Source organism: Doryrhamphus excisus, chromosome 17, assembly GCF_030265055.1.
Source record: "Doryrhamphus excisus isolate RoL2022-K1 chromosome 17, RoL_Dexc_1.0, whole genome shotgun sequence".
In the NCBI taxonomy this organism is placed as follows: Eukaryota; Metazoa; Chordata; class Actinopteri; order Syngnathiformes; family Syngnathidae; genus Doryrhamphus; species Doryrhamphus excisus.
Window position 1 is genome coordinate 7,868,275 of NC_080482.1, and position 11,653 is coordinate 7,879,927.

The 11,653-nt window shown below is 41.5% G+C and overlaps 1 protein-coding gene across 1 annotated transcript; it reads left to right on the forward strand.

Moving 5' to 3' along the window:
• The first annotated feature begins 1,657 nt into the window (after positions 1-1,657).
• Positions 1,658-11,642, forward strand: ctps1b (CTP synthase 1b). Its single transcript, XM_058054099.1, has 18 exons — positions 1,658-1,833; positions 3,167-3,348; positions 3,446-3,616; positions 4,397-4,497; positions 4,907-5,023; positions 6,255-6,338; positions 6,440-6,520; positions 6,628-6,779; positions 7,157-7,289; positions 7,372-7,460; positions 7,691-7,785; positions 8,004-8,066; positions 8,156-8,199; positions 8,348-8,444; positions 8,528-8,583; positions 8,732-8,828; positions 10,795-10,939; positions 11,018-11,642. Exons 2-18 carry the CDS (start codon positions 3,174-3,176, stop codon positions 11,094-11,096), a joined length of 1,779 nt encoding a protein of 592 aa, XP_057910082.1. The 5' UTR covers positions 1,658-1,833; positions 3,167-3,173; the 3' UTR covers positions 11,097-11,642.
• The last annotated feature ends 11 nt before the right edge of the window (positions 11,643-11,653 follow it).

Sequence of the window (11,653 nt, forward strand, 5' to 3'; positions counted from 1 at the left end):
AATCCTGATAAGAGTGAAGCCATGGAATTCAAGCCGCAAACTGTATAGTTTCCATGGTATGTAACCTACCTGGCAACCTTTTTTTCCCCACACCAGTGTTAACCTTACCCCAGCAGAATAATTTAAAGTTGCATACTGTGCAAACACTTTCATAGAGCACGACAACTTCCTTCATTTATTTTAATATCTTTTCAGCGTAGGCACGAGTACATTAGAATGCTTTAATCGTGTCAAAGTCAACTTTATATGAGCTTCAACGTGAAGTAGGTGCAATAATTAGGTCACTCACATCACTTGATAGATGTGTGTGTGTGTGTGTGTGTGTAGCCTGCAGTTATTTGAGCTGGATCATCATCAGCGCCAACATTATAACCATCTATTTGTAAGACCTCACCAGGCTTGTTGTTCTCCCTTCCAGGAAACTGAGACACATCACATGCCAAACATGTATTGACAATAATTAACACCAAGCCACGAGCCTTCACAGCTGACTTTGCCCACAGTGGGGCCACGTGACCAAAACATATTGCGAAACATAGCATGACAAAAGCTCAGTGTTATCATTTTTTTTTTTTTTTTTGCCACTGTTTTTTTGTGTTATCGCAAGGGAAAGATGTGGGCAGCCAAAGTAGCTCTTCACGTAGGAGGTTAATGTGTGTGTCGGTGCTCACTTGTCATCTGTAATTGAAGGGAGCGACTTTTGAAAATGAGGTGGCGAGGATGAGGTCTTTAATTAGATCAAGACCACGGTGCAGGATTAGAAAAGTGGAGCAGCACTTACAAGCAAATGCATGAAAGGGAATGACACTCCTTAATGTCTCAATCTGTGTGCTTGGCACTGGTTGATTGTGTTTGGTCTCCTTTGACCACTGAGTTTACCTAGTGGAGCAGCGATACAAATACAAATGTCACAGTAACTGATGTTTCCTTTCCCCCTCCATGGTTTATTTGTGAATAACCTTAACCATGTTGTTGTTGGCTCAGCAGCTCAGCAGCATCGTGGACGCCAAGCGCCATCTAGTGGTTAAAAGGTGACTAAACCAAAACAGTCATGGATACGCCATGGATATTTTATTTAAAATATGACGACAATAATGACGTTACATTGACGATAATAATTTACTTAGAAACACTAATAAAGCCGTACAAGAAGACCACGCCCACAATTTAAGTCTTACCGAATTCAGACGGTCTCGCCTTCCTCACACTTCCTGGTTGTGTCACGTGTTCTGTTGTTTACCCTGATGTCCCCTACAGAATGACGAGTGAAGTAGGAACATAACTTGAATAACAGCCTTCGCGCAGCATGATGATGTCATTCAGCCTACAAATACGCAATGACATTTTTTTGTGATTTGCCTTTCAGATTATTAATCAGTTCAATTCAGGAAATAATTTAGAAATTAGCCGGAAATTAGCTGTGATAGGCCCCAGCATACCCCTGTGGCCCTAAGTGAGAATAAGTGCCATATAAAATATATGAATGAGGACATGTTTATGTTTTTAATTTATTTTTCCCACCCAATGTTAACAAGGAAACAATTGTTTGTGTTTTTGTGGGAACAAGGTTGTTATTGTATACTGTACACTGTTCGGCTTGCAATCTAATACCTACCTGTTGGGGGCAGCACTGCCTTGAAAGCCATTTTACTCAGCCAAGAAAGCCAGACGAAGATAAAGCCGAACGGGGAAAATAATAGAATGTCAGGCTGTCCTACACGTGTTGATGCAGTAACGATTGAGTGTAACAAGGACACTTCTCAGACAAGTGAACGGATTAAATAATCATCACCCGTCCATTGTCATACACCTCTGTGTCTCCGTGGTTATCGGGTAAGTTTACAGAGCGTTTAATTTCACTAGTTTTGGGTTATAACGTTGTTGTTGCGTGGTTCCATTAGCAAGCTAACACCATTGCTTGTTTGATAACTGTTAGAACCGCCACTTACTTTAAAATACCGTATATTAAAGCTTGTATTTTTAAGTCAAAAGCGGGGTTCTACTGCCGAATTGAGAAAAACGGCTAAGCTAGGTCCAGCTCCCGCCATTTCACTGGTTTGGGTTTGAGCTCGAAATAGCACACTACGATATAATTATCCACTTATGCAATGGCTGATTGTTGTTATGAAGATGTTAACATGTGTTAAACTTTCAAGATATCTAATATGTGCAGATTATCTGCAGATGTAAGCACCTGCTTTATTAGAAATAAGACAAGGGGTTGTTGCAGTTCCACACCACACAATAAACACTGGCATTGTCTTTGGGTTCAGAAAACACTTAATAGCAAAAATAAAGTCTTGTATTATCCATTATTCATATGAGTTTGTTTAATTTAATTAAGATAGAAAGGTCAGAGGCTGAAGTATAAGAAGGAGTGCCATCCTGCTGAAGATTTTTTGTGATTTGAATGTGCATTTTTGATGCTTTAAGCTGTTGATTTTGCCATAAATTCTGCAGGTCTCTTACACATCCCCTTACTGGATGCAAACCCCCAAGCTATGACATTCCCCCATCAAACATGACTTATTTTCTGGGTGCATGTTGGGTTCTTGCGAGTTCCAACATGGCTTTTGTAGTTTAATTCATGAGTCAACTGAAAAATCAAATACAATTTTCCCACTCTTCAGTCTTTCTGCAAGCTGTGGGCATTGGCAAAGGCGACGCATGATTGTTGAGGTGTCCTTAAATTTTTGCTGACCATTACCTTCCAAAAGAAAAGGCACATAATTCAGTAGCATGGAGGTCCTTTTCATACTTTGGCCTACACATCAATGTTCCTGATAGTGAAGAAGGTCACAATGTGCCATGATTGGCTAGCCTTGTCACCATATACTCTTTAAAAGGCACCCTGGCTTTAATTTTAATTTATTTTAATTGGTTTTCAAAGGAAAATATATTACCTGTATGTTATTTTTGTATGCAACAAGACTTTTATCCAAATATAATATGACCTTTCTGTCCTAAAACTCAATGGAAAAATACAAGGCTTTATTTGGCTACAGTAAGCATTTTAGTGAAGTTATTTATTGTTCCAACGACGTGGATAAGTGACAAAACTTTGGTCAGGCACTGTACTGCGTTACACAGTATCTACACCACACTGATTTCAAAGGTTGTGGGTGAAATCTGCAAATAATTTCACTTTGATTGATTTTGTGTCCAGACTTCTTATGAACGCTATGAAATACATCCTCGTTACCGGCGGTGTCATTTCTGGCATTGGTAAGGGCATCATTGCCAGCAGCGTGGGGACCATCCTCAAGTCATGCGGCCTTCATGTCACAGCCATCAAAATCGACCCGTATATCAATATTGACGCTGGCACCTTTTCACCATACGAACACGGTAAGCAGTCCTCATGTCGCATTTTTGTCATGTATCAATCAACTCCATGTGTCAATGCATACAAACATATACGGTGTGTGTTTTTAATTCGGTGTAGGTGAGGTGTTTGTCCTCGATGATGGTGGAGAGGTGGACCTCGATTTGGGCAACTATGAGCGTTTCCTGGACATCCGTCTGACGAGAGACAACAACCTGACCACTGGCAAGATCTACCAGTCGGTCATCAACAAGGAGAGGAGGGGAGACTACTTGGGAAAGACGGTGCAAGGTTGGATCCATTTATATGGAGCTTCTTTATGGCGCTTGGAAAAAGTTATTTAATTTCCTGTTTATTTTAATGTTACTTGAATACAATGAACATATTACACACACCTATTTTTGTTATCATTATATTTGTAAAAACAAATTTACCTTTAGTTGTACCAGGCATTAAAACAAATTTTTGTAGCGAGAGCATAGAAAACCTAATTATGACCATCTAAACATGGCTTTTAGTGTTATTAGAGCTCTCTAGACATGAACTAACATCCCTATAGTCACATTTACACTTGTATTATCCAATATATTGGATAAGGCATAAGTCATTTGCGACTTAAATAAGACTCATGCCCGTGTGTTGCTATAAATGTGTTCCCTCTGGTGGACAGGAAGTGACATCAGGGTTTCAGCTTCCCATGGGCTACAGCCTGTTTTTCAAGTCCAGTCATTGCGTCTGCCGAACAGTACAGTAATATTATCAACACCTAGTGACTAATGTACGCCAGCATTTTTTTAATGCTATATATTTGTATTTTAGATCATTTAACCATTTTTATGCTTGAAAATGCTTAATTTAGACAACAAAATACATAACATTTGCTTTAATGTGCTTTATGTTTTGACTAATAGGCCTTATTCAGCAATGAAACAGCATGATTTATTTATTTATTTATGAGATTTTAGCATATTTATGTAAATAGTAAACACATGAGAATGCATAACTTGTATTAGCTGTAACTTAAAATTGCATATTAATATACTAATCATGCAATTGACATTTTTCGCCCAGTGGTCCCTCACATCACAGATGCCATCCAGGAGTGGGTAATGAACCAAGCCAAGGTCTCTGTGGACGACGACGGCGTGGAGCCTCAAGTTTGTGTCATAGAGGTCAGTTTGGTTGGCTTCTTTTACCTTATTTGATAAGACAGGATTGTTGAGAATACAAATAGAACGGTGGCGCATAGTAGAGGAACAGGATTGTGTTGCAAAGTAGGTTGCCTGAAGCGTTCATTCAAGCATGACAAGCTGCTGTACATTTGGGCGTGTCGGGTGGGGGGGGGATAAGTTGGTTTGGGGGTGGAATTTCAATGTTGTTTAAAAGCATCACTGGTTGTTCCTCTCCAGTGAATCTGCTGCAAACATTTATTAGCATGCCTGCAGCCACATGTTCATTATACACACTTTTTTAAAAAAGTGCAAAGAACTTTTAGAAAGTAGTACTGTGTAATGTCTCGTTATTGTACTATTGCCGTGTTATGTCATGATTGCGTAAGGCTCATGTGTGTTGCTTCCACAGCTGGGGGGCACCGTGGGAGACATTGAGAGCATGCCCTTCATCGAGGCCTTCAGACAGTTTCAGTTCAAGGTGAAAAAGGAGAACTTCTGCAATATCCACGTCAGCCTCGTACCTCAGGTGAGCACACCTATCTGTCGGCCTTTGGTGCTTGTCACATGATTTTTTTTTTTACCTGGTTTAAAACCATTACAAAATAAAGCACCATTAATATTCAGTTTTTGCACAGGTGCTGTATTTTAATTGTGTTTTTAAGATTTGGAAAATACACATAAATTGCTTAAGGTGCATTAGAGGGGTCTTAAATTTTCACAATGTAGGATTCCTTATTTATAAATGGAATATTGTCATTATTGGAACGACCAATCTTCAAAGATGAGAAATTAGATAATTATGGACATGTGGATTAACAGTTGCATCTATTTTTATCTTACACTGATGCAACTTACACAATGTTAAATGACTAAGCTCTCTAAAACGTCAACCATAACACCGTAATCGAGTGAGGGTTACGGCTCCAGCGTTGCAGGAGAGGCCCGGAGGCTGGCAAACAGGCTACCGTGTCTGCGGTGGAAGAAGTCAAGGAAGGCAAGGAATAAGCGTTAACTCAGTAATGTGGAGGCATTTTGAATCCAGAGCATAAACAAATATTTTGACCACCAAAACTTGGTACAAACTCAAACTATATTTGACTTTCATTCACGCAGGGGGTGCTGGAGCCTATCCCAGCTGTCTTCTTCGGGCGAGAGGCGGTGTACACCCTGGACTGGTCGCCAGCCAATCACAGGGCACATATAGACAAACAACCATTCACACTCACATTCATACCTATGGACAATTTGGAGTCGCTAATTAACCTAGCATGTTTTTGGAATGTGGGAGGAAACCGGAGTACCCGGAGAAAACCCACGCATGCACGGGGAGAACATGCAAACTCCACACAGAGATGGCCGAGGGTGGAATTGAACCCTGGGCTCCTAGCTGTGAGGTCTGCGCGCTAACCACTCGACCGCTGTGCCGCCCTTATATTTGACTTTTTCCATGTTTATTGGAAAAAAAAAAACGAAAAAGAAAAGAGAATGGCCCACTTCATTTTGTGCCTTTTGCATGCAACCTTTAAATTCTACAAAACATCCTATTCAACTTAAATATGTTAGAATATGAGTTTTTGGTCATATCGTCCAGCCCTAGTGAGGGTGCAATGTTCCAACGGCGATGTAGCGGGGGAGTGTATTTGTGTTTTACTGTGAGGGTCTTGGAAAAGCTGTAGTTTGAATGTCTTGCATCAAGCCTGGGAACAAGATGTATGAATCCTAATTATATGTGCTGTAATTGTATGTCTTGTCCTCAGCCCAACACTACAGGAGAGCAGAAGACTAAGCCAACCCAAAACAGCGTGAGGGAGCTGCGAGGTCTCGGCCTGTCTCCAGATTTGGTGAGTCTGAACACACACACACACGGAGGCAGACAACATCAAACAGGAATTTTACTAATTCCCTCCATTTTTCATCTTGTCATGTCCTAATGTGTGTTTAGGTTATGTGCCGCTGTACAACGCCGTTAGAAACTGCAGTCAAGGAGAAGATATCCATGTTTTGTCATGTGGAGCCCACACAGGTGATTTACAAGACTTTCATTTAGATTTAAAGAAAGTGTAGCATGTAAACTATCCCTTTTGCTGAGAAGTCAAAATTAATGTACCGTGTGTGTGTTTTTTTTTACAGGTGATTTGTGTCCACGACGTGTCTTCGGTTTACAGAGTGCCTCTGCTGTTGGAGGAACAAGGCGTCGTCAGCTACTTCTGCCAGAGGTTGAACCTTCCTGTTGAGATGAGGCCCAGGAGGATGCTCTCCAAGTGGAAGGAGATGGCCGATAGGTTGGGAGTCTTATCATCGTTAATTTAATTATCTATTTTTGTAGGGGTAATGTTCTGGAGCTCTATGAATTAAGGTTATCAATGCAAGATTGTGGACAAGTGGTTAGCACGGAGGCCACACAGCTAGGAGACTCGAGTTCGATTCCACCCTTGGCCATCATTGTGTGGAGTTTGCATGTTCTCCCCGTGCATGCATGGGTTTTTCTTCGGGGACTCCGGTTTGTCTATATTTGCCCTGTGATTGGCTGGCGACCAGTCCAGGGTGTACCCCGCCTCTCGCCCGAAGACAGCTGGGATAGGCTCCAGCACCCCCCTGCGACCCTCGTGAGAATAAGCGGTAGAAAATGAATGTTCTGAACAATGTCCTCACTCGCCAGATCTGACCGTCTCCTGGAGCACGTTTCCATCGCCCTAGTGGGCAAGTACACAAAGCTGTCAGACTCGTACACCTCCGTCATCAAGGCCTTGGAGCACTCGTCCCTCGCCATCAGTCACAAGCTGGAGGTCAAGGTAATGGAAAATGAACCCTTTTATCACCATTGACGTGTGCAGATTATTTTTTTGTAACCGCCCAAAATTCCCACTTTTCCAGTACATAGACTCAGCTGACCTGGAGCCTGCGACTTTGCAGGATGAGCCGGTGAAATATCACGAGGCCTGGCAAAAACTCTGCAGCGCCAAGTGAGTCCATAAAAACACGCATGCAACATAGAAAAACCATGTTTGTTTGTTTGTCTGCCACACGGTGGCAGCAGAGAGCCATCAGCAAACCCAGCTGTAGTCATCAACACTATATCACTATATGAAAAGTCTTCCTCCCAAGTCTATTTATAATAGAATTTGCAGTGTTTTTACAGTTTTTGTTTAAGAAATAAGCTACTCTATCATGTTAACTGAAATTTCCACCACAGTGGCGTGTTGGTGCCAGGGGGTTTCGGAGTGAGGGGCACGGAAGGCAAGATGCTGGCTATAAACTGGGCAAGAAAACAGAATAAGCCTTTCCTCGGTAAGAAAAGACTTGAAGTAGCTTTTATGTAATATTTCTGACATCACAATAATAAACAATTAATTGTTTAAATAAATACCTCATACAGTATTAATTTAACTGAAATTGTACCGTTATTGGTCTGCATTTAAGCTTGATTTGATACCTATTAGTACACTAATACATAAGATTAGTGGTTCTAATGCAGCAAAAAATGCTTTTGGTCTTGTTTCGGTTAGGTGTTTGTTTAGGCATGCAGCTGGCTGTGTGCGAGTTCGCCCGCAATGTTCTTGGCTGGGAAGGTGAGTCGTTGCCTCACATGTGATCCATCTTACTCATTGAGGCATTTGGGGGAAAAAAAATATCATTTGTTTTTATTTCTCTTTCTTAGATGCTAACTCTACAGAGTTCAACCCAGAATCTACACATCCGGTGGTAGGTCGTCTTCGTCTTGTGGCTCATGATAGGATTAAAAGTAACCCCCCCCCCAAAACAAACGTTCATTGTGCAGCTCCAAACATCCCTGCTTAAACGCTTTCAACAGCACTTCTTCTTCTGAGTTGTCTTTTTTAATTCTCTGCAGGTGATTGACATGCCAGAGCACAATCCAGGACAGATGGGTGGCACAATGAGACTGGGAAAGAGGCGGACCATCTTCAAATCCCAAACGAGTGTCCTGAGTATGTGCACACTTGTTTTTATTTGCTCCTCTACTACTAAGGCCGCTAAGATTTGGGATGATTTGATCTCGTTATTCTCCCAGGAAAACTCTACGGAGATGTGGACCATGTTGATGAGAGGCACCGGCACAGATTTGAGGTTAGAAGACCAGAGCCCTGCAAAGATAGATGTCCTTTTTAATCATCCAGATTGTAATCTTTTGGTCCCGATCTAATCTGTGGTGGTTATTGAAGGGTAAACTCTCGACTCTAAAAAGAGTGATTTGATCTTCTTCTCCTCGCTTCAGGTGAACCCAGAGCTAAAGCACCACTTTGAAGAGAAGGGTCTTCAGTTCGTTGGCCAGGATGTGGAGGGAGAGCGGATGGAGATCATTCAGCTGGACGGTGAGTTAAGCACAAGCAGCCCCTCCCCCTACCCCCTTCACTGATTGAATCAATAATTCAGAATATAATTGTCATATATTGCATAGTTTCCCATCTACTGTTGTGTCCTCTTTCACTCACAACATGTGCACGTACGGTTTATGGCAGGGGTCTCAAACTCAATTTACTTGGGGGGCCACTGGAGCTCTGGTCTGGGTGAGACTGGGCCGCATCAGGTTTAAAACAAAAAAACGCATTTATTAAAAACATAAAAAGACTTTGGTTCCAATTTTCTACAAGAAAAGCTCTGATAAAACATTCCACTGTTCTCAAATATCTTAATTTTTATTTTTCTGCACAAAATAAGATGAAAATAAATAAACAAATAAAGAAACAAAGAAAGTTTTTTCAGATTAAAATGAACAAAGCATTATTAGAGCCCTGTAGACATGACAAAACACGGCTATAGTCACATTTATACTCTTTTTAATTACAACATATTGCGCAACTGCAGGGTCTTGAGACACATGCTAACTCGCAAACTAGAGAGCTAGCGACCTAAACGGTAGCTTTCAAGTTATTTCCTTTTAAACTTAAATAACCAAAAACTTACCACTTCCACACGGATAGGGAGGATAACTATTAACAGTTATTTAACCTTTAACATGAACATTAATCAAACGTAATAATTTTTTCTGGGTACATGATACCATACAGCATCCATATCAAACTTTAAACTTTCATATCAAGGCGGGGGCCTCAAATTAGTGTCAGGCCGCGTGTTTGAGACCCCTGGTTTATGGTGTATGTCTGACATTTCCCCAAATGTTTTCAATATTTACTCCGCCGATCAAAAGGCCTCAGTAAGCGTTGTTTTGTCAGGAGTACGGCTGTGCTGCACATCCACACTGGAACTGCGGCGTTCGGCTTACAAACTCCTGCCTTTGTGCCTTCATTCATATTCATGTCTGCTTGCTAACTGCTAGCACTCCACGACTGACACAAAGAGCTGAGGAGATGCTTATTGTGTTCATCCTATGTACTGTAGGGACAATGCACACAGTGATGCCTTTTGTCATCCTCCCTGTGTACCACAGAGAGACTAACAGACGCGCATCCACTTATATATGCTGTTCTAGCTACGCAAACAAAACATACTCTGCTTTGCACGCCCTAAATCTGCTGAGCTTGCAATGTTCACGGTCCCTACAGCTAATGTCCAGACTTGTCTCATCCGTGTTGTGATTGGCCTGCACAGTCACGCTTAAGTGCTGTTATCAGATGAAGCTGTGAAAGCGAAAGCAAAAAAAAAAAAAAAATCCCTCAAGGCCAGCAGAGGGTAAAAAACAAAGCTAACAGCAGGTTGTTTTACCAGTTTTTCCCCATCATAAAAAATGTTTCTAGTCTTTTTGGGTCTTTATAAATTGGCAGTAGAACATAGCAAAAACACAATCTTCACCAAAACACAAAAGGAGCTTTTTCTGCAGAGAAGCAAATCCAAGCTTAACAGTGATTGACGTCCATATTTTTTGTTTTAGTGACACCTCAAACATCTGAACAGTTGTTTACATCTATGAAAGAGAAGCATTCAATATTAATAAATGGAATATTTTTGTTGTTAGAACGTAGATTATGACCCTCTAAATACAATTTCAGCATTATTAGAGCCCTCTCGACATTGAATAACACCCCTATAGTCACTTTTACACTTGTGTTATCCAATATGGTAGACGTAATAATTGAAAATAAGCCATAAATACACAAGACCTGCATGTTGGCTTTTACAGCGTACTTCCTGGTGACTCATCAATGTAACATTACTGACCCCTAGTGACCAGTGTAGAATACTACTGTACTGCTGCTGTCCCCATTTGCTTAAATATACCTTTTAAAAATCTATACCATGGAAAACAATCAATCTGCAGGCCTGCATGCCCCCCCACCCTCCAGGCCCCACATTGGACACGGTTATTTCTCTACTTTTCAGATCATTGCTACTTCGTCGGCGTGCAGTATCATCCCGAGTTTACCTCCAGGCCCATCAAGCCTTCTCCGCCCTATTTTGGCCTCCTGCTGGCCTCTGTTGGGAAACTCCAGAGCTACCTGGCCAAGGGATGCCGCCTGTCTCCACGGTAACCACCACCAGGCTTTAACAATACAAGCCCCCTTAACCGTATGAAGGAGACATTAACGCTGGTTCCATGTTGCAGGGACACGTACAGCGACCGCAGCGAGAGCAGCTCTCCTGAGGTAGACATCGCCGAGCTCAAGTTCCCCTCCTTGTCGTGAGGCTCGTGCTTCCTAAACGTCCTGAAACGGTGGGAGAATAAGAATGTGCCGCTCGAAAAGGAGTTCTCAGACTAATGGGTAAAAATCTGTGGATTATTTATACTTTTTTCATATATTCTGCCTTTTGGTGAATGTACACAATTCAAGGGATGTCTCTTAAGAGGGGAATTTGAACTGTTTTATCTCGGTGGGGGGGTTCAAAGGCAACTTATTCCTTATTTAGCTTTAGTGGAACTTTATAACAAATGAATTATTTTTGCAAAAGTACCAGTGCAGGTTTGAAGAGTTCCTCTCTGAGTCTATGCAGTCATCCACGCTCCCTCCATGCAGTTTTAAGTATTTTATTGCGTACATGTCAACTCATTGCCGGGTCTGTTGGTTTTACACCGACATACTTTGTCCCCTTAACATAAATGGGCTTTTACGCTTGAAGGAAAGAAGTGTCTATTCCTCCGTGTCAAGTCATAGAAAACATATGTGCAATTTTTTTGCATTATAATATACAGTAAATACTAAGATCAGTCACATTTGCCTTGCTGGAATAAATCAAACGGATG

Excerpts from the sequence above, each read along its gene's own strand:
- ctps1b (XM_058054099.1), top strand. The coding sequence starts at position 3,174 with ATGAACGCTATGAAATACATCCTCGTTACCGGCGGTGTCATTTCTGGC. Across the intron at positions 4,498-4,906 it reads CTCAAGTTTGTGTCATAGAG|CTGGGGGGCACCGTGGGAGA; the intron begins GTCAGTTTGGTT and ends TTGCTTCCACAG. Across the intron at positions 7,786-8,003 it reads ACAGAATAAGCCTTTCCTCG|GTGTTTGTTTAGGCATGCAG; the intron begins GTAAGAAAAGAC and ends TGTTTCGGTTAG.